The sequence below is a fragment of the Chlamydomonas reinhardtii genome, chromosome 6 (genome assembly GCF_000002595.2).
Source record: "Chlamydomonas reinhardtii strain CC-503 cw92 mt+ chromosome 6, whole genome shotgun sequence".
NCBI classification, from domain to species: Eukaryota; Viridiplantae; Chlorophyta; class Chlorophyceae; order Chlamydomonadales; family Chlamydomonadaceae; genus Chlamydomonas; species Chlamydomonas reinhardtii.
The window spans coordinates 4,152,688-4,172,372 of record NC_057009.1 but is presented as its reverse complement, the minus strand read 5'-3'; the positions used below and the strand labels follow the sequence as shown (position 1 = coordinate 4,172,372).

General features: G+C 63.5%; 2 protein-coding genes across 3 annotated transcripts; both read right to left on the bottom strand.

Annotated features, from left to right (window-relative positions):
- Nucleotides 1-352: 352 nt before the first annotated feature.
- On the bottom strand, nt 353-7,567 carry CHLRE_06g278230v5 (uncharacterized protein). Of its 2 annotated transcripts, none has more exons than XM_043063153.1 (8): nt 6,827-7,567; nt 5,927-6,518; nt 3,741-5,495; nt 3,363-3,515; nt 3,022-3,201; nt 2,673-2,747; nt 2,184-2,552; nt 353-1,992 (listed from the first exon to the last, which is right to left on the bottom strand). In XM_043063153.1, exons 2-8 carry the CDS (start codon nt 6,362-6,364, stop codon nt 1,972-1,974), a joined length of 2,991 nt encoding a protein of 996 aa, XP_042923858.1. In that variant the 5' UTR covers nt 6,365-6,518; nt 6,827-7,567; the 3' UTR covers nt 353-1,971. The 2 variants fall into 2 exon arrangements, with proteins under 2 accessions (XP_042923858.1, XP_042923857.1); XM_043063154.1 differs by having other exon boundaries at nt 5,927-6,485.
- Nucleotides 7,568-7,775: 208 nt separating this feature from the next.
- Nucleotides 7,776-19,647, bottom strand: CHLRE_06g278229v5 (uncharacterized protein). The gene is made up of 7 exons (XM_001698009.2): nt 18,876-19,647; nt 18,470-18,595; nt 18,234-18,277; nt 12,381-18,006; nt 10,783-12,118; nt 10,533-10,608; nt 7,776-10,247 (listed from the first exon to the last, which is right to left on the bottom strand). The coding sequence occupies exons 1-7, from the start codon at nt 18,921-18,923 to the stop codon at nt 10,181-10,183; spliced, it is 7,323 nt and encodes a 2,440-aa protein (XP_001698061.2). The 5' UTR covers nt 18,924-19,647; the 3' UTR covers nt 7,776-10,180.
- Between the last annotated feature and the right edge of the window lie 38 nt (nt 19,648-19,685).

Here is a 19,685-nt window from a genome sequence, read left to right as displayed (position 1 = left end):
CCGCCGCCCGCCACGCCCCCATGCAACCCCGGCCCCGTTAAGGTTGCTTGCCACGCTCGCTCGCCCTCTTCTCCGGGTCGCGTGATACTTAATAGGCGGGCTTTAGACTGCGCGTTAGCTAGGTCGCTTGCTGCACGCCGCCCCACTTGTCGCCTTTGCCATTTGCCTGCCCGTGACACTTCCTCGCTGCCGCCCTTTGCCCTCGCTTCCCCTGTCGCCCGTAGGTGAGCTCGACTATGACCAGCGGGCGGGAATATGGGACGTAGGCGTGCTGGGTAAACGTTGTAGCGCGCCCAGGGCGCGGCGCATACAATGCATATGGGTGCCACTCGGGGTCAGATCGTTCGTCGATCGCCCGAGAGGGTTACAGGCTTTTCGCGGGTAAGTATGACTACCGGGGTCGACGCGGCAACACGACGCTCGATATTCGGTAGGTATCCGTAAGTAACTCGCCGCTTGGGCGGGCTTCGTTTTGTTGTTTTTTTCTAACACACACACACACACACACACACACACACACACACACACACACACACACACACACACACACACACACACACACTCTGCAACGCCTCACGCGTGAAGCAGAGGCTTGTGTAGGGGTTACGTGGTTTTGAGTGGGCAATTTGCACACACAAGCATCATCAAACTTAGACAAACACAGAAATGCAAGGCTGCGAACTAGCTGTTGCATGGGGCGTACGTGCGGCAACTTGTGTTAGTGCCTTTGTTGCCTGACTCAGTGGTGCGTGCAAGCAGGCAGCAGAGCCTGTGGCACCAATCGTCAACCTGATTATCAGCTCGCACTCGGTGCGCTACTGCCATTCACTCATGCGCTTTGGGTCTCTGGACATACATGCATTAATCCTGAAGGCCACCTAGCCGTGCCACCAAGCCCTACAAGGCGCACGCCGGAAGCCAAGGTTCATGCCTCTGTGGCAATCAGCACTCCTCCTTGAACATCCGGCGTCCAAATGACCCCAAAGCAACATGTCGTGAAGTTAACGCCACCATTAGGGTTGTACCCAGGCCACTACGCGTAGAGTCGGCATTTCCAGCTGAGACACAAGGTCACAGAAGAGAACCCGAGCGCCCGAGAACTCAAGAGGGTACCAAATACACGGTTGTCACAGGCAACCACACGCCCCAGGCGTGGTTGCCCTTGCAATGCATTCCGCGCTGTCCAGGAAATTCTACTACAACACCCATACACATTTTTGTATCAGAAGCCAGGAATTGCCTTCAATGCACAGCCAATGCACAAGTGATGATGCGTGCTTTCCTTCCGTGCCCATGCCGCAACAGTCCAAACATGCACAGTCGCCACTTCCCGGTGCTAAACCTCCAGACTCCCGACTCAGCAATGCAAGTATGATTTTATGGTGTAGTGAAGAAAAGCGCCCGCCTGCTAGGTGAGCTAGATAGTTAGTACGGCAGCTTGGGAGCAATTCGTCAAGGGAAGTGGCAGTCACCTTCAAGCCACGCCTAGCCCCGCCAAGCTGCCGTCTGAGGTCAAAGGTCAATGGGGTCAACGGCCTAACGGTTCTGCCTTGGGGTTCTGGGGGCACCCGAGTGCAAAGCCACGTCCATACGTCCTCTGGCCGCGCCCGTACGTGCGAACACATCAAAACGCAAGTACACCTTGCTTCCCAACACATCAATGCCAGGCTGTCACAGGTTCGGCTCGCATGCTCCTGCACCCACCGGAAGCAAGCAAGTACAAGTAACGCTCACAGTCCTATGCACCTGTTTTTCATTGCAAATCCCGCCTTTGTTCGTCAGTAATGACCTTGAACAGGAACCGCGCGAGAGTACCGCTAGCAGGGCTGTCAGAAACAACCATGCCTCAAAATGTCCTGGGCTTCGGGAACAGCATATGCATGATGGAAGATGGAAGCTCACGAGGGTCTCACTTGAACGCACCGCACATGGCCTTCGATGCGGAAAGCGTACTACATGAGCAGCGGTCGCCTATGGCTCCTGCTTGACAGCCTGTGGTGTTGAGGTGGTTTGACACATGAAACACACCAACATACGGAGTGGCTTAGTAGCTGAACGGTACAATAGCACAAGCCTGACCACTGCCCCAGTCCCAAACGACTTTCCTCCAAAGCAGCGTTTCCATAGGCCGAACCCCATCCCTCGGCGCTGTGCTAACCACACTGCTCCCAACCCGTGCCTACCGTGCTGCGGTCAGCACCGCCCGATGCGCCCTGCAGCCAGCGGTGTCGCAGCAGCTGCTGGACGGTGGGCCGGTCGCCGGGCGCCTGCTCCAGACACGACAACACGAAGTTGCGTGCATCGTTGCTGACGGACGAGGGGAACACGAGCGACTTGGTGGGATCGCCCTTCCGGGTGGCAGGCGGGCCACCTGGGAAGGGCGTGAAGCCCACCAGCAGCTCATAGGCCAGCGCGCCCACGCTCCACACGTCCACCGCCGCGCCGTAGGCCATCTGCGGGTTCTCCTTGTTGTCGGCGGGCGTGCGCTTGAGCGGGCACACGTTCACCTCGGGCGCCATGTAGTCGCGTGAGCCGGTGCGCGTCACGGCGCGCTGTGGGGTCCCAGGGATGACGGCGGCAAAGGCAGATGGAGGTGCAATGAGTCCCTGCTGTGACAGCTGACATGTATACGCGGGTACAACTTGCGAGCGGAAAGCGGGCAGCTCCCTTACCTCCTCGCCGAGGCAGATGGAGACGCCGTAGTCGCACACCTTGAGCTTCCAGTCCGGCGTGAACAGCAGGTTGGCCTGCAAAGGACATTGCGAGGGCGGGGCATCGGCACTTGCGCTACACACAAGTTCACAAGAGACATGCAGCAAGCCTTGCTTCAGGTCCATCACGGCATCAGCCCCTACGCCACCCAGCAGCAGCCTACACCGCACGACAGCCTTCCTGCTTTGCCGGCGCCGCATAGCTTCCAGGCATAGCTTCCAGGCATAGCTTCGAGGCATAGCTTCCAGGCATAGCTTCCAGAAAGTGCCAGCTCCCGTCACAGCCCCATCCAACCTGCCACGGTCTTACCGGCTTGATGTCCCTGTGCACGATGGTCTGCGTGTGCAGGTAGTGCAGCGTGCGCAGCAGCGGCGCCATCACCAGCTCCAGCGCCTGCTGCTCCGTCATGCGGCCGCCCAGCTTGCGGCGGGCGCGGTCCAGGCTGCCGCCGCGCACGTACTCGAGCACAATGACGAGCAGGTCGCCCTCCTGTGTGGGGTGCGGCGCGTGCGCGGGCCCGCGAGGCACGATCGTTGGGTACATGGACCCAACTTGGCGAAACGTGGAACGCCACACGGACCCGGCCTTGAAACTCTCGCACAAATGCATTCCGTGTCCCCACCGCCCCCAGGCCGCGGCCATGGACCCACCCGGAACGCCCCCAGGATCTGCACCACGGCAGGGTGCTGCAGCCGCGCGTGGATGTCCAGCTCGCGCAGCATCTGGTTGCGCAGGAAGTCGCTGAGGCTGCTGAGCGTGTAGGCCTTGAGCACCACGTCCTGGCCCGAGCGGTGGCAGGTGGCCTGTACGGGCGCACACGTGCAGGCACATAACCGCGCAGGCGCAGCAGGTTGAGGGAATAGTCAATTCAGGGTACTGTAAGTCGGTAACCAGCCGACGGCTCCACTATCTGCTGACACGTAGAAAGCGCATGGGACACTCCACACGCTCCCGCCAAACACCCCACCCAACAACCTCCCCGAAGCAGCACGCCTTATCGACCCGCGCCCGCTTCCTCCTTTGCGCACCTTGTACACGCAGGAGGCGTAGCCGTTGTGCAGCTGGCGCGTGATGGTGTACTCCGCCATGGCCCAGGTGCCGGCGCGCATGGCCTTGGGCACGTCCTGCCAGATCCACACCAGCCCATTGGCAGGCAGCTGACGCGCCACAAAGGGCGGCACCGGCATGAGGCCGGGCGCATGGTGGCAGGGCACGATCTGGCTGTGGCTGGGGCCGTGGCCGCTGGGGGAGGCCGGCATCGCGGCAACGGCCGGCGGCGCCGGCGGCGCACCCGGGGAGCTGATGTGGGAGGTGCGAGGCGCCGGCGGCCGCGCTGCGGCCGCGGCGGCAGGCTCGGTGTGTTGCTGGTGCTGCTGCTGAGCTGGGACCGTCGCCGGGTGCTGCGGTTGCGCATGTGTCACGTGTGGTTGCGCGTGTGTGCTGTGCTTCTCGTGGTGGTGGTGGTGGTGGTGGTGGTGGTGGTGCGGGTGGTTGACATGGGGGTACGCGTGGTGCTGCTGCTGCTGCTGCTGCTGCTGCTGCTGCTGCTGCTGCTGCTGTTGTCCGTCCGCTGCGGCTGCAGCGTGGGGGACTGGCGCGCTGTGGACCGCGGCGTGGTGCTGCGGCGACGCCACGCCGCCAGCGTGCCCGGCGCCGGCCGGCGACGTCACGCCGGGACCCTCCTTGAACGTGCGCGTAGGCAGCTCCGGGTACAGGTCCGAGCCGGTGACGGCGGGGGCACTGACTGGGGTGCTGGGGCTAGGCAGGCCCTGCGACAGCTCTCTGAAGCTGCTGGCGCCGTGGCGGCTGCGCAGCAGCGACGCCGAGGCGCCAGGCGACTGCGGCGGCGCGTGTGGTGCATGGTGCGGCGAGTGTGGCGACGCCGGCGCCAGTCGGGCGCTTGGGCTGCTACCGCCAGGGGACGGCGCCAGTGGCGCCGTGCGGGCGGCGCCTGCGGCGCCGTTGTTGCTCAGGGCCGCCCCGGCCGCTCCAGTGCTCCCCGGAGACATGACGGCATTGGAGGAGGTGCTGGGCGGCGAGGGCGGAGCGCCGCCCTGCGGCGACGTAGGCAGGGTCAGCGCCGGCGCCGCCGCCGGCGAACACGGCGGCTGCTGCTGCTGCCCCGATGGTGTGATGGGCCCACTGCCGCTGCTGGGCCCAGACGCCGCGGCCGTCGCCGTCTCCACCGTCAGGAGCGAGGTGGTGGCAGCGCGCTGCAGGTTTGAGAAGCGGCCGCCATCCTTGTTGCCAAAGGAGGAGGAGCGGGCCGGCAGCCCGGCTGCCGAGGCTGGGCCGCTGCCCGGGGTGTAGAAGCTGACATTAGGCGAGCTGGGTGCGCCAGCGCTGCCCAGGCCGGCAACGGGTCCGCTGTTGCTGCCGCCTGCTGCAGCCGGAACGCTCATCACCTGCGACGCCGAGCCGCCGCTTTCGCGGTAGCGCACCAGCCCGCCGCCGCCAGGCGCCTGCTGCTGCTGCCCGCCGTGCTGCTGTTGCAGCTGCAGCTGCTGCTGCGCCTGGTGGTGCTCGCGCTGTCGGATGGAGGTGGAGAGCAGGGCGCGTGTGGTGACGTGACGCGCCAGGGGCGTGGCCTTGCTGGTGGGTGACGCCAGCGCACCGGCGGACCAGTCGCCGCTGCCGGCGGCGGCGGCGTAGTGCTGCAGGAAGGCGGCGTGCGAGCCGGCGGCACGGCCGCCGCCCTCAAGGCCGCCCATGTTGGTTGGCGGCAGCTCGCCGTGACCGCCGCCGGTGCCCACGGTTGGGATGCCGTTGAGGCTAATGCGGCCCTGCGGGGATGCCGCGCAGTGTAATGTTGTGCTGGCGGTGAGTGGTAGTTTTTGAAGTTCAAAACCCTTTGGGGTATCTCCACTGTCCCCATGACAACCAAGATGCAAACCACATGACGCATATGCATAAGAGTGGTGCGGCTGCAAAATTCCGACTCAAGCATGTGAGGGGGAGGGTCTTCAGCCCAAAGTCAACATGACCAGAGCAGGAATGCGTATGTGAAGTGAAGTGAAGTATCGCAAGCAGCTGGCTCAGGGGCTGAATGTCAGGAAACCTTGGTCCTACAACAAGGAGGGCTTCCATGATGTCATATTCAGCAACCGGCATTGGTTATCTAGGGAAGCTTTCGCGTTCTTCACACTGAAACCAAAGGCGGGCCACCCACCCACCAACACATGGCCCGTGCCCGCACCCATGGCCGCTCTCTCACCTTGGGCGAGTCCAGATACACCAGGCCTAGGCTCATGCGCGCGTTCAGCTGCGCCTGGCTCAGCGTCACGTCTGGCAGCAGCGAGTCGCGCACACCCGCGCTGGCGGGGCCGTGGCCGCCGTGGCCGCCCGGTCCGCCGTCGTCCGGGGACCAGAGACTGCTGGAAGCCCGGTCCATGTCGTGGGTGCCGAAGGGCACGTCGTCGGAGACGCCGCCCAGGGCGGCGGTGGGGTCGGCGCTGCGGCGGAGCGCGTCCTCCGCAAAGGTTGACACGCGGCGGACCACGTGCTGCTGCAGCTCCGCCGGCGAAGCGGATAGAGGGCCGTTGGGGCCGTTGCCACCGTTGGAGCCGTTGGAGCTGGGCTCCCCCATGCTGCCGCGGCCGAGCTGGCTGTTGACGCCTGGTGTGGCTCCCAGGAGAGATGCCTTGCGGTGCATGCTGGCGTGTCAGCGACCGCTGCAAGGTGCGCGGGTCGGAGGTACCTTCACTGTGTCCAAGCCGGGGGAGTCACTTGGCCGGGGCTGGGCTTGCTAGGGCTCTGACGGCACACGCAGCGGCCTAGTGGGGCGGGGTCCGGTGTCGAAGTCAGTCCTGAGCAGGGAGCATGCATAACGGGCGAACCCTGTCAGACGTGCGAGCCGTTTGGCATCCATGCCACTATAACTGAGCGTTATTGTAACAACGCACGTCATCATCATTTTCGGCGCGGTGCGGACGGTCGCATGGCGAATTTCCAAGCGCCTTTCCCGGTTTCGAGCCCTCTGGACCATGACATACATATGAGGGATTAAGTTCATTTCGAAGCTCTCTCCGAGGCGACTAAGAAATAAGCCTGGCGCAGGTCAGCGTTTCCGCGCCCGTGCCTGCAAACGGATGCTTCTCTACCCGAACAGTCTTACCAGCTAATTATATACTAGAAGCTTGTCCAATGGAGGGAGGCCCTTCTCTGTCACACGACCGGTCGCGTCAGTGCTCGGCCAGATAGCCAGCGTTTAGGGAGTCAAGCTAGAAGACTATGTAGCTGGCTATTATCATGGTGTGAGAAGTAGTGTAGTCGGTTAAGGGCAGAAAGGCAGTGCCTTGTGTCACTTGGTTTGTGCCTTGCGGCCCTAAGAGCGACCTAAGTTTCAGCAATGCACGTATCTGCAGTAACTAGCCATGCAGAGTAGTGGCGCCGTGGTCCTATAAGGCTGGACCAGCAAGGCGACTGTCAGTCGCGACCGTGTCGACCCATCTCGTGCGCGGCGTGTGGTCTCTGGGGAGGGCCTTGAACGTCCACTAATAGTCTTCAACGTCCTTGATGCTCCGCTGCTCCGATGTCTTGAGCTGGTATCTGGTAAAACCCCTGACAGAGTAGCTGCATGTCGGCAGTGAATTCTGAAGCGAACTGAACTCCTAACGAGGTGAAGCGTGCTGTAAGATGCAGTTCTAGATGTCGCCACTTACGCATGTCCTTGATTGCAGTAAGGAATTGCCCTTGAACTGCTGACATGCCCAACAGATGCCGCATGTTCACGGCGGACCCGAGTAGGCCAACTTCTACTTGGGCCGAGCGCAGGTGTTTTGTAGAGCTCACAGGCCAGATGTGGAGAGGAGGCTGTGATTGCCCACGACCGGTCAAGTCCAGGTCTTGTCTAAGGATGCCGATGTCTGGCTGCAACATGCTAGCGCGCCGGCACACTCGCTCGGCCCATTCGGCCATGCCGCCCACATTCCGCTGATACGCCCTATGGTGCTACGCGGCCTACACCCGCTCTTTCAAATTGTTACTTTAGGCGGAGCTAACCCCGTGCGCGCCCCCAACACACGTTGGCACTTGGCACGGTTTGGTTGGGGGGCGGGGCAATCCAGGTGTCGACTGAAGTACAAGCAACGATGTTGACTGAAGATCACGTCACACTTGAGCATGAGTGGGCTCTGGCTTGCCGACTACTGCCGAATGAAGTACGAGCAACTCCGTATTTCTGCTGCAGTCCGCACATCATCGCGCGCCGACGACACATGTGGGTTCCCTTCCAAGACGTAGTGTCGCCATCCATCACACACTCTTCGCTTTCCTTCGCCTGCTGTCGGTTCTGTGTGCACGCTGTAGAACCCTTCAACTGCCCTGTATGCCCCATCTGCCTGCCAAGCACACTCCATACCGCTTTCTCACTGCACACCTCCCTCATCCTGTTGCGTCCTCAACGCTCACTACTTCTGGTTACTGCAAAGTACAGACACAGATGCGTCTGGAGTATTCCCACGCCCCCTGGCATACTCAGCATCCGTCAACTACCAACCCGCCCCCCCCCCATACACTCACTCCAGCGACCCCTTGCCAATCTTCACCCCATCTTTCCCCTGGTGCCCGCAATCAAGCGCTGTGGCCACAGCGGTCAGCAACGCCTGGCCACGCCATCGCATATAACCACACAACACGCGCACTGCCTTGTGCGAATTACTTACCTTCAACGTGACATTTCCCTCACCTCGACCGCAGCCCTTAGTTTCCGTAAAGCAACGCCATCAATCACAACCAATCTACTTGCCCTGGTCACAAACAAAGCACACCATCAAACAGCCTTCCCATGTACTCGAACGCGGTCTACTCCCGGGTACGTACGTTACGCGCTCTCGTGTGAGTGCGCACCCTTCAACCCGGCTTACTCCATCAAGCACCCCAGCCATACATACGCACAGACGCATACCCCTGCACACTACCATAGATAGATCTGCTATCCTTCTACCGTATTGTGCGGCCGACGTGCCTCCTCCATATATAATGATGATCCATCCGTGCATACCAGCTGTCCCCCACAACCAGTGCCGCCCAGGGCTCGTAGGGTTTCAAATGGCCTCGCAAATACGCGTCAGCAAAAAGCAGATTGCATTCGTCGTATCCGCAGATTGCTAACCAGTGATCCGTATCCGCGCCCTGCCCTGTCGGCGCTAGCTCTGCCCGTGCAAGCTGGCAGGACTTCCCTACAGTTGTCCCTTCCCAGCACCCAATGCGGCTGGTGCTGGATAAATAACTATCGGAGGAGTTTTAAGGTAGCACCCAACCACAATACCGTAACGGGAGCCTGCCCAGTCCCACGACCATTTCCACTCTTCACCTAGCATGATTGGTTAACATTGTGCCGCTCGCAGCCAAGCCACAGCAGCCCCCTCCCTGCTGAGCCGTTAGCGCGGCTGTTCTACCCTACACCCACTCATGCACGCACGCACGCACGCACGCACCACACCCACACACACGCACGCGTGCACATTAACTACCTAAAAGAGCACGCTCACCGGCAAGCAGCTGAACAAAGCCAAGCTGGGTGTATGTGGGCTGCACAAGACTCATCAGTACACAGCGCAGTGGCCAATACCACCACACAGTCTCATCACTGTGCCTTGACTTGCACCCAGCAGCCACGGGCGACAAACGCATATACATATGTAGCCATGCATGCGGATCCCTTAGTTCACTGCTCTTGGAACGCACATAGTAATGAGTAACCTCAGCCCTACGTACTCAAAGTATTCCACCATACATCGCTGGCACGCACGCACACTCACCCACGCCTCGTACATGTCCGAATGCCATAAAGAGAAGTCACGGTTCGGTTAGCATGGCTTACGCTTAATTTGACTAAGCTGCAGGCGCATCAAGCCGGCATGGGGGTAGCAGTGAAAGTGTTGTCATCATGTGAGCGCCGAGTGCAATGCCGCCGTTGCTCTCAGCCATACACACGTGCGTTACTTGATTAAGCAGCGCGCTGCGGCAGCACTTCCGGGCACAAGAACGCCTACACCGTAATAAATTCACTGGATTGTGAAATCCGAAACGCTTGAGCAGTTGTGGGGGACATAACCCCTGATGGTTTTTGGTGTACCAGTTTTGTGATCTGAGACCCAACAATTCAAACCACATCACAGTAAACCCTAATTTCGCAACCACTCTGACTAGCACGCTGCCTATCACAGGAAGTTTAAGCCCCTGACAAAATGCGGCTGCACAGTCTAGCGGCCGGCTGTTACACCGGATGGGGGACATTTGGGCGGTGGGCAGGCACATTTGTTACTGCAACATGTGGGGGCACATCTCAGCAGTGCCAAGTCTGTAGCGTTGCGTTGCTCGTGTGTGCTTGTTCTCTCCTTCTCTCCGCCACGTTAGCCATCGGGGCGCCTGTAATGGGGATCAACACCGCCGTGTGGCCCCAGCAAAATCTGGCCCACGAAAGACCACGGCGCTGCACGTACGTGTGCATCCCGCCGCTGCCGGTCTACTGCGGCACCTGCGCAAAGTCCAGCATCAGGCTCGCTGCCAGAGCTGTGCACGAAGGAAGGCGCCTGCAGGCAGACATTTGTAGCAGCGGGCAAGCGAATGGATGGTCGGCCATACATGAGAGAGGCACACGCACACAAGCGCGTGGTCGGGCGTGGGATAGCAAGGGGCGGGTGGGTAGAACAAACCAGGCGAGACGAAGACGCTCTGCTGGTGCTGGAAGGCGTTCCAGGTGATGCGGCGTGGTACGTGCCAGCAGGCGCACCCCAACGAGGGTTGTGCACATGTACGTGTAAACACAAGGGAAGGGCCCAGCACTGTGCCATCATGCGTACATGATGAGTACTCACCACGCCATGCATTGCCGCAGCACCCGTCCGGCCGTTAGCACAGCGTCGGGCATGGCCGCCTTGGCTTCCGCGTAGGCTGCGCGCGGCGGCACGAGGGACAGGGCGCACGCACACAGTCAGGCGCACGAGGTGCACAAACGTCATCTCCGTCCGTCCATCCCTAACCAACCGACCTCGCGCCTGTACTTCTCGCCCTCGTCAGTTTGCTTGCCCGCACGTACGCATGCACACCGCACTGTACACGACTCACCCTCGTACGCTGCCCAGTCGTCTGTGTACCCCAGCGCCTCCAGCGGCGCGGCCGCCGCCCCCAGCTGCAGCAGCCGACCCAGGTCCACCAGGAAGTCGCGCACACCCGCGGCGCCACCGACAGCTGCTACAGCCACAGCCGCTGTAGCAGGCGTGGCCGCCACTGCTGCTTCTGGTGCTGCTGAGGTGAGGTCAGCAACACCATCCGTAGGGTGTTTGTGAGGGGCCGGACCACCACCAGGCGCTGCTGGCGCGGATGTGCGGCCGGCCGCCGCCTCCGCCGCCTCCGCCGCCGCCTCCGCCGCCGCAACCAGCGCGCTCAGCTCGGCCGCCGCGGCCGCGGCACCCGGGAAGGCCGCCGGCAGCACCACCAGCGGCTGCCAGCCGCCCAGCATATCTCCGCTGCTGCATTCGATGACGGCGAGGCCGGCGGCGGCCAGGGGCGGCAGCGTCAGCGACACGGCCACAGCTGTGGAGGCGTGATGACGCTCCGTCGCCACTGCAGGTGCCGCCCCCGGCGGCCCAGGGTCTGCTGGGTCGGAGCGGCTGCTGCTAGCAGCAGCTGCCACGCTGTGAACAACACCAGGGTCCAGAGAGCTACTGGCGAGCCGGCTGAGAGGGTAGTCTGCGGCGGTGTAGCGCCGCCCGCCGACGGGTGCCCGCGTCGGCTGCGCCGCCGCATTGAGCGATGGCGGCGGCTCACTTTCGTCGGTCAGCGTCAAGCCCTGCAGCAGGATAGGAAGCGTCGCACCGGCGGGCGGTGCCGGCGGCGCCACTGCCTCTGCGGCGGGTTTGGGCGATGCCGGGATCAGCGCCACGCGCCGGAGGGGTAGAGACGCCAGCTGGCAGGAGAGTAGCGGCTCGCCGCCCTGACGCACGTGCAGCTGTGCCGCCGGCAGCGGCGGCATAAGCGGCGACTGCCGGCGGCGCCCCGCAGCTGCCGCACCTCCTCCGGCGGCGCTGCTGGGCGTCAATGGCACCACGGGCGGCTCCGTTACCTCCGTGTCTGATGCGGGCAGCAGACCAGTGCCTTCACGGTAAATGGGTGTTCCGTGTTTCAAGGAAAACGGTGAATATGGCCCTTCACTGCCAAGCAGCGTAACCACAACGCACGGCGGCGACACGCCGCCAGCGATCACGGCGGGCGGCATCACGGACAGCACCAAGGCTGGAGGGGTTGGCTCCGGGGTTGGCGACGGCGGCGGCGCTACGGGGGCCACCTCCCGCCGCGCCTGCTGAGAGGGCGCAGCCGTGAGCGGCGCTGCTGGAAGCAGCTGGGGCAACACTGCTTGGAACTCCAGTCGTGACTGGCTGGGAGGTTGCACCCAGCACAGTGCCTGCACAAACAATCAAGGTGCAGGGAAAGGCTTTAGTCATCGACACCACTTAGTCATATGCAGGCCTTGCCATGCGCACACGCGCGCACAGTGCGGTGGGCGACATACCCCGTGCTCGCAAACTACGGCGGTACGTGCTCATGTACGTGTGTTAAAGAGCACAAGGAAATATTGCGCGAAGACAGTGCATGCGATGCAGTACGCACACACACACACACACATACACACACACACACTCACACACACACTCACACACACGCACCTGATTCTCCAGCTGCAGCATGACCCGGTGCCCCACGCACGCCTCCTGCCCTTCGTCCCCGGGCTCGCCCCAGCGCGGCCCCAGCAGGTCCTGCAGGAGCCGAGTCAGGGCGGCCTGCTGCTGCGCGGCAGCAGCGGCCACCTCGCCGCCACCTGCTACACCTCCAGCAGCACTCCCAGGAGAATCATCAGGTGAGAGGGTGTCTACTCCGCCGGCTGCCTGGGACGGGCCGGCGGCAGCCAGTGCCAGCAGCCGCAGCAGCGCGCGGCCTTGGGCCTCAGCCCAGCCGGGGGTGGTTGGCGCGGCGGCGGCCGCAGCTCCGCTTCCTGCGTCGTGCGCTCCGGCGGTGTTGTCCGTTGTCGTTGCGGTGGGTGCTGGTTGTTGCACGGATGCTGCCGGGCTTGCCATGGGCGTGTGCTCGTCGGAGTCACGCAGGGCACGCATGATGGCAGCGGCAGAGGCCGCGACCAGCCCCTCCATGGGCTGCGGCCGCGATGCCGCAACATGACCGCCCGCAACACCCAGATCGTCACCCGCAGCCTGAGGCTGCTGCTGCTCAAGCGGCGTCGACAGCGAAGGCACCAAAGGCACCTCTGCCGCAAGCGACGGCGGGGGAGCCGGCGGCGACGGGTCGTCGCTGGCAGGGCTGCCGATCTGGAAGACGCTGCCGCTGCCGCCGTCGCGCGCGCGGAGCTGCTGCATGAGCGTCCCCGTCGGCCTTACCGCGCCGCCGGGCGCCACCTCCGTCGACGTGCCTTCGGCGGCAGCTGTGCTCCTGCAGCTGCCGCTTTGCCGGTTGCCACCGCTCATGGCGGCCCTGCTGGTGTCACCGCCAGTGCCGCCGCCCGGCGGGCGATACTCGTTGCTGCCCCTGTAGCCGTAAAGCTCTCTGACTCTGGCCGCCGAGCCTTCAGGACTGTCACTCACCATCATCATGACGCTCTGCGCCATGCCGCTGCTGCTGACGCCACCGCTGGCGGTACTGCTGCCGCCGTGCCGGCCCGTGGCCACCGTGCCGCCGGTGCCTATGCTGCTCGAGGACATGAGCGACGGCGGTCGCCCAGCCACAGCAGCAGGCCTTGGCGGCGATAGCACGGCAGCGGCACCAGCTACACCAGCAGGCGTGGCGGCCGTGGCATATGAGCCTGGTGCAGGAGACGGCGACGTTGCTGTGAAGGTGTGGCCGGGAGCGGCAGAGGCGCCGTCCACCGCCGGCTGCGGTGGCTGGTGGCGCGGCCGTGGTGGCGGCGCGTTGGCAGGCGACGTGCCCAGCAGCAGCCCGCGCAAGCTTCGTGCACTGCTGCTGCTGCCACTGCTACTGCCATGCGCCCTGGCTTCCTCGAACATGCCCATCACAAGCGCGGCCGTCACAGCTGCCGCGGCTGGTGTGACGGCAGCGCCACCGTCGGCACCGCCGGCGGCCACACTTGACATGCCGACTGCGCTGCTGGCTGCGCCAGCAATTTCTGCCGCCGCCGCCACTACTGCGTGCCCCGCTGCGGACGGCGGGCTTGCCTCCGATGACGGACTGCGGTCCGAGGCGTCGGTCTGGGCCGCTGGCGATGACGTTGATGATGGCGGCGTGGGCTGCCGGCTCGCCACCGCCGCATCGCCACCGCCACCGCCGCCGGCCCGGCGGCCGGCCGCCGGCCGGCCGCCCGCCAGCACGTCCATAACCAGGTGCGCGCAGCCGGTCCGCACCGTCAGCTGCATGAGCGCCAGGTCCATCGAAGCCAGCCACGCCGCCAGCCGCTGCCGTGTGTCAGGCATGAGGTCGGCGGGCGAGCAGCCGTACAGCTTGAGCGACAGCCGCCGCAGCACGTGCACGGGCTCGTACGCAGCAGCAGCTGCAGGCATGCCGGCGGCGGCGGCGGCGGCGGCGGCGTCTGTTATTACCGCCGCAGCGGCGCCGCCACCAACGGCGGCAGGCTGCGCAGCCATGCCCACACCGCCGCCTTCCCATGGTGGCAGCGGCGGCGGCGGCATGCCACTGCCAGTGAGGCTAGCGGCGACGCCATAGCGGACGGGAGCAGCGGTGGTGTCGGTAGCAGCATTGCGCACAGTAGTGGACGGGGCGCCGCCACCCTGAGGCTGCTGAGCGTACCCCCAGCGCGGCCGTACCCGCGCGCGCTCGCTGTCATCGTCAGCGCCCGCACGGCTTCCGTCCATGTTTACGCCCGGAGCCCGCTGCAAAGCTTCAGACACCTGGTGACCTTGTGCTGACACTACTTGCCGCTCCAGCTGCGGCTGCGGCTGCTGTTGCTGCTCATCTGCACCCCAGGCCTCTGCAGCAGCCATAATGTGTGCCCAACCGCCCAGGTCTCCCGCCGCCGCCGCTTCACTCCTTTTGCCATTTCCGTTTCCGTCGCCCCTTCCGTCGTTGTTCATCGGTGGTGCGCTGTGCAGGTGGTGCAAGTCGTCCGTCAAAAGCGGAGTGTGAGGAGCGGGGCCGCTGTCGCTCCCTGAGGGAGCGCCCGATGGGCCACACCGCACGCCGCCGCCGCCGGCGCCAGGCGCCAGGATAGCGTTGTTGCCGCCGCCGCTGAGCCCCATGCCCTGAACACTGTAGGGCGGTCCGGCACTGCTGCCCGCGTTGATCATCAGGGGCTGCCGCTGCATGTTCGGCGCCGCTCCTGTAGCGGTGGCCGCTGCCGCCGAGGGATCCGCCTGCTGCTGCAACAACCATAGAGGCTGCTGCGCACCATATGGCATGCCGCCCCCGCTGCTGCCGGGCGCGGCGTGCAGCTGCTGCTGCATCGGGGCTTGAAGCGGCGGCAGCGCGGTGCGAGCAGTGATGCCAGCAGCCATGGGGGCAGCCCTAGCGGCCGGCAGTGCAGACGGCGGCGGCATAGCGCCAAATGACAGGGAAGGGACCTGCTGCTGCTGCTGCTGCTGTTGCTGCTGCTGCTGCTGCTGCATGCCGACCAGCAGCGGGGGAAGGCCACTTACTAGGCCGCCCATCTCCTGCTGCTGCGGCTGTAAGGCGTGCAACAGCTGTTGCTGCGGCGCCTGCAACAGTTGTTGGTGGTGTTGCTGTTGTTGTTGTTGCTGCTGCTGCTGCTGCTGCTGCTGCTGCTGTTGCAGGAAGCGCAACGGCATCTCCGACCCAGATGATGCCAACGGTGCCGGGCCCGCCGTCAGGTGGTCAGACCCCGAAGTGGGTCCAGAGCCGGAGGTGGCGCCGGCAGAGCCGTTTGAGGTCGAGGCGGCTGAGGAAGACGCCCAAGCTGGGGGGCCGGAGCTGATGCCGGTGGCAGCCAGGGCTACCGCTGCCGCTGCTGCGCTGAGCAGGACGCGCCCGCCCGCCGCTGAGCCGCTGCTGGTGCTGCCGTATGCCGTGGTGGCATTGCTCGAGCGCCTGTCCTGCTGTTGGTGCTGCTGCTGGTGCATCAGCAGCAGCTGCTGTTGTTGTTGCTGGTGCTGTCGCAGCTGCTGCTGGTGCAGCTGTTGCCGCTGCCGCAACATGCGCATCTCCTCGCGCTCCTGCTCCGCCGCCAGTTCGTCCAGGAGCGTGTTCAGTTCTGAGTCCAGCCGCTCATCGCGCACGATGGACTGCTCCGCCAGGCGCTGCGTCAGGATCTCCTGTACCGCAGAGAACTGATTCAGGCGCTGGGCAACCGGGGAGGGTGCGGCAGCAGCAGCAGTAGCAGCAGCACCTGCTGTAGCAGCAGTAGCAGCAGTAGCAGCAGCAGCAGCAGTAGCAGCAGCACCTGCTGTAGCGCCCGCTGCGCCGCCTGCTGCAGCGCTGCCGCTGTTGGGTCCGGCGGGAAGCCCCCCTACCGCGCTGCCGCCGTGCGGCGGCTGGTACGTGATGGGCCCCTGCAGTTGCTGGCGCTGCGTGACGGCGGCCAGGGACAACTGCTGGCTCGCAATGACCTCCTGCTGTCTCGACAGGAATGCGCCGACGATGGTAGGAGCCCCCCCAACTGAAAAGCTGCCGGACGCGCCACGCACCATATCACCGCCACCTCCGCTGCCACTGCGGAGCATTGCAGAGCCGCTTTGCGAGCTTGCCCACGCTTCCGTCTCTTGCGGCACATGGAACGCGGGGTTAGCACTGAAAGCGTGTTGGGCCATTTGCGCCGCTAGCGCTGCCTGCTGCTGCGCCGCCTGCTGGTGCGAATGCTGATGCTGAGAGGTGTCCTGCTGGTTACGCAACAGAGGCTGCTGCTGCGGTGGCGGCAGCGGCGGCTGAAGCTGCTGGTGCATCCCAAGCGAGTGGTGAGTTGCGCCCGGTGGTAGTGAGAACGGCGACGGCTGCTCCTGCTGTTGCGGATTCTGCTGCTGGTGGTGCAAGCTAAACTGCTGCGGGTTCAGCTGCCGCGACAGAGGCTGCTGCATGTTGACCACTCCGACCTGAACAGGCACATGCGTGCCGCCTGCTGCTGCTGCTGCTGCCGCCAACGTCACACCAACGGCCCCCGCAGCGGGGCCGCCGCCGCTAGCGCCGCTATGGAGGGCGGGCACGCCAACGGCAACCTCCAGCTCTGCCACATCGCATACGTCCGCCAAACGCACATGGCCTTTGCGGTTTCTACCCGCATCCAACCCATCGGCAGCAGCAGACAACGATGCGCCTCCCGCCACTGTCCCAGGCAGGGGCCGCTGCTGAGGGCCCGCTGCCCCACTGACAGCAGCAGCCACAGGCGGCCCAGAAGCTGCTGGTGGAAGCGTGTCCGAGTACATGGCCACGTGCGCAAAGGTGCGGGCACCGGTGCCGGTGGCGCCATGCTGCTGGCTACTGCCGCTTGCTGTGGCAGTAGTAGCGGCTGCAGCGGCGGCGGCGGCAATCGGCGTCAGGCCGGCGCTGCCGTCAGCCGTGAAAGGGCCAGTGCCGCTGTTGCTGCCCCGGCTGCGACGACGCGTTATGCTGACCAGTCCTCCATCCGCTGACGTCTTCTGCCGCTCCTGCTGTGTGGCCAGCAGCTGTGGAGCCACCAGGCGCACCGGCGCCGCGTCATCAGGCAGCAGCCCGCCGCCCACGTCAACACTGCTACCGCAACCCAGCGCAAGCGAAATCCGCCGCTGCTGCGACTGCTGTGGCTGCTGCTGCAGGTCTGTGCCGGGCGCAGCCGCCAGGTCAAGAAAGAACCCGCTGCCACTGCCGTCAGCCGTGCCGGCGCCGGCCCCGGCCGCAGTTAATGTACCACTAGCGCCTGCTGCTCTTCCCGTTGCGGAGCCGCCAGGCAGCTGAGGGCTTCCCACGGCGGACGGGAGCCACTGACCCAGATCAAGCGCCCCGCCGCCAGCAGCCGCCACGGCGGCGGCAGTGCCAGCGCCCGCTGCCGTGACAGATGTCGCACCCAACTGCCAGCTGCCGGCGCCTGCTGCATTCACAGCAGCAGCGCCAGTAGCCAACAGCTGCAGGTCTGTCTGCTGCTGTAGCTGTTGCAGTTGTTGCAGGATCGCTGCCTCGCCCTCCCGGCCACCGGCAGCAACCGCCGCACCGGCGGTGCGCTCCGTGTTACCCATGCCACCCGTCGCTAGCTCTCCGCCGCCGCCGGCCACGCCTTCATCTGTGTCCATGTTGTCATCGTCGTCGTGTTGCTGTTGCTGTTGCTGCCGCCTCTGCGACAGCTTAATGCGGCGGCGCAAGCTGTGGCGGGCCAACTGTGTGCGGCATGACCTGCAGGAGGGGGTGACAGGGAGAGAGGCATGCACATACCATATTGCAGGTGATGGGGTTTAAGCGGGCATTGCCGACAAGCAGGGCACGCAGTTGCCTCATTATTAGTAATCACCGGCGGCTGCGTACTGCTGCGAGCCGTAGATAGCTGAAACGTTTCAGCATACATGCACATGCCGACTGACCAAGACAGCCAGCAGGGCAGGGCGCAATGCATGAGCACGCACCTCTTCACGTCGTCGAATTCGGTGATGTCCTGGAACTTGCCACACTGCATGCAGGAGGGCGCAAAACGCACAGATGCACACGTTGCTTGACAGCGCACCCGACACATACCCGGGGCTTCCATTCATCCTTCTGGTGTTCCCTATGTATCATCCACACTTCGTGCGTCCTCGTGATGCTTTATTATTTAATGCTAGCAGCAGAGGGCCAACCGCATCATTGATAAGAGCGCACATACCTGCTGGCAGAACCGCTGCATCCGCCCATCGACTAGAAGCTCAAGCGCGCGCAAATGGTTTTCACACACGCCGTAGCGCCGGTAGTACTGCTTCTCATTTTGCATCCGGCGCGTGCAGCCTTGGACCTGCGTATGTAGAAAAGCGTCAGGCGCGTTGCTTGGGTGCGTGGGGAGGTAGCTAGGCGGTTAGGCACGACGAACAAACAGGCGCGCTGAATGAGTCACAAACCGGAAACCCCCGCGTTCTCGTTGCGGGCATGCCGAGGGCGTGGGCCCGCAAAAGCACGAGTCGGAAGCGCGGCAGCTGTCGTCAGGAGCTCCTGGTCAAGTCGCGAAGCAGCCATGTCGAGCATTGTCGCGCAGGCAACCGTCCACTTCCTCCACGCATAGGCAGCACACATCTTACCTTACATATTTGCACCTGGTCCCCTCCACCGGCAGGGCCCTCGTTCATTTTCGCCTTGGCGCCGACGAGGCGTCACTCTGAAGCGACCTTGCCCTGGCCTCCACGTATCTGTAAGTATTTGCTCTTTCCGGAGAGCTGAATCAAGGGCGAATTACTCGCTTCTCACGCACTCAGACGCTGAGCGGCATCGCGTCCCCCAAAGGCTTCAGGGTCTCCTATAGTGTGCCAGACAATTGCATCACTACCAATCTCATAATCAGATTAATTGAAACCACAAGGCCGCCACAGACAAGTGGCGTTTGCGGTAGCGCACTCTCGCTCAAGCCTTAGTAGCTTTTTTGTGCGTTGGGGAACCATCTTTCATGTTTGATAGTATACTATCTATCATCAAGCTTTCGTGTGAGCTCGCCCCAACATGCTCGATTTGTCAGGCAGCAGTCCCTGGGAGCTGAACTAATCGGCAGGCCTCCTAAAACCTCCAAACGATAGAGATAATTTAACACAAGCTCCCGTAGTCGTCGGCTACTATGACAGTCCGTAGCCGTCGGCTACTCTCCGTAACAAGTCGGCTAAGAACGGTTTTTGAGGCTCATGAGGATAGTTTGCGTGCTTTAAACCTAATTTTATCAGACATACTAAATAACAGTGTAATACAGGAGCGCGCAAAAGGGTGTCATGGTCAGTACCGAGTTCTTTACTTGTTCGACTGGATTGTCCTTTCGCTGCTGGGTTTTGCTAGTGGGAGCAGTGGGAGAGAAGTCCCTTGAAATCGTAACCCTTGCTGCCATCGCTAGGCCGTTACGCGATTTG

Bases quoted from the DNA above. Each gene is read 5' to 3' on its own strand.
- CHLRE_06g278230v5 (XM_043063153.1), bottom strand. From the start codon at position 6,364: ATGCACCGCAAGGCATCTCTCCTGGGAGCCACACCAGGCGTCAACAGC. The intron at 3,516-3,740 runs GTGCGCAAAGGA...GCGCCCGTACAG, and splicing joins ACGCCTCCTGCGTGTACAAG to GCCACCTGCCACCGCTCGGG. The intron at 1,993-2,183 runs GTAGGCACGGGT...TCAACACCACAG, and splicing joins GCGGTGCTGACCGCAGCACG to GCTGTCAAGCAGGAGCCATA.
- CHLRE_06g278229v5 (XM_001698009.2), bottom strand. From the start codon at position 18,923: ATGAACGAGGGCCCTGCCGGTGGAGGGGACCAGGTGCAAATATGTAAG. The intron at 18,007-18,233 runs GTGCGTGCTCAT...CCCCTCCTGCAG, and splicing joins GAATTCGACGACGTGAAGAG to GTCATGCCGCACACAGTTGG. The intron at 12,119-12,380 runs GTGCGTGTGTGT...TTGTTTGTGCAG, and splicing joins TGCTGCAGCTGGAGAATCAG to GCACTGTGCTGGGTGCAACC.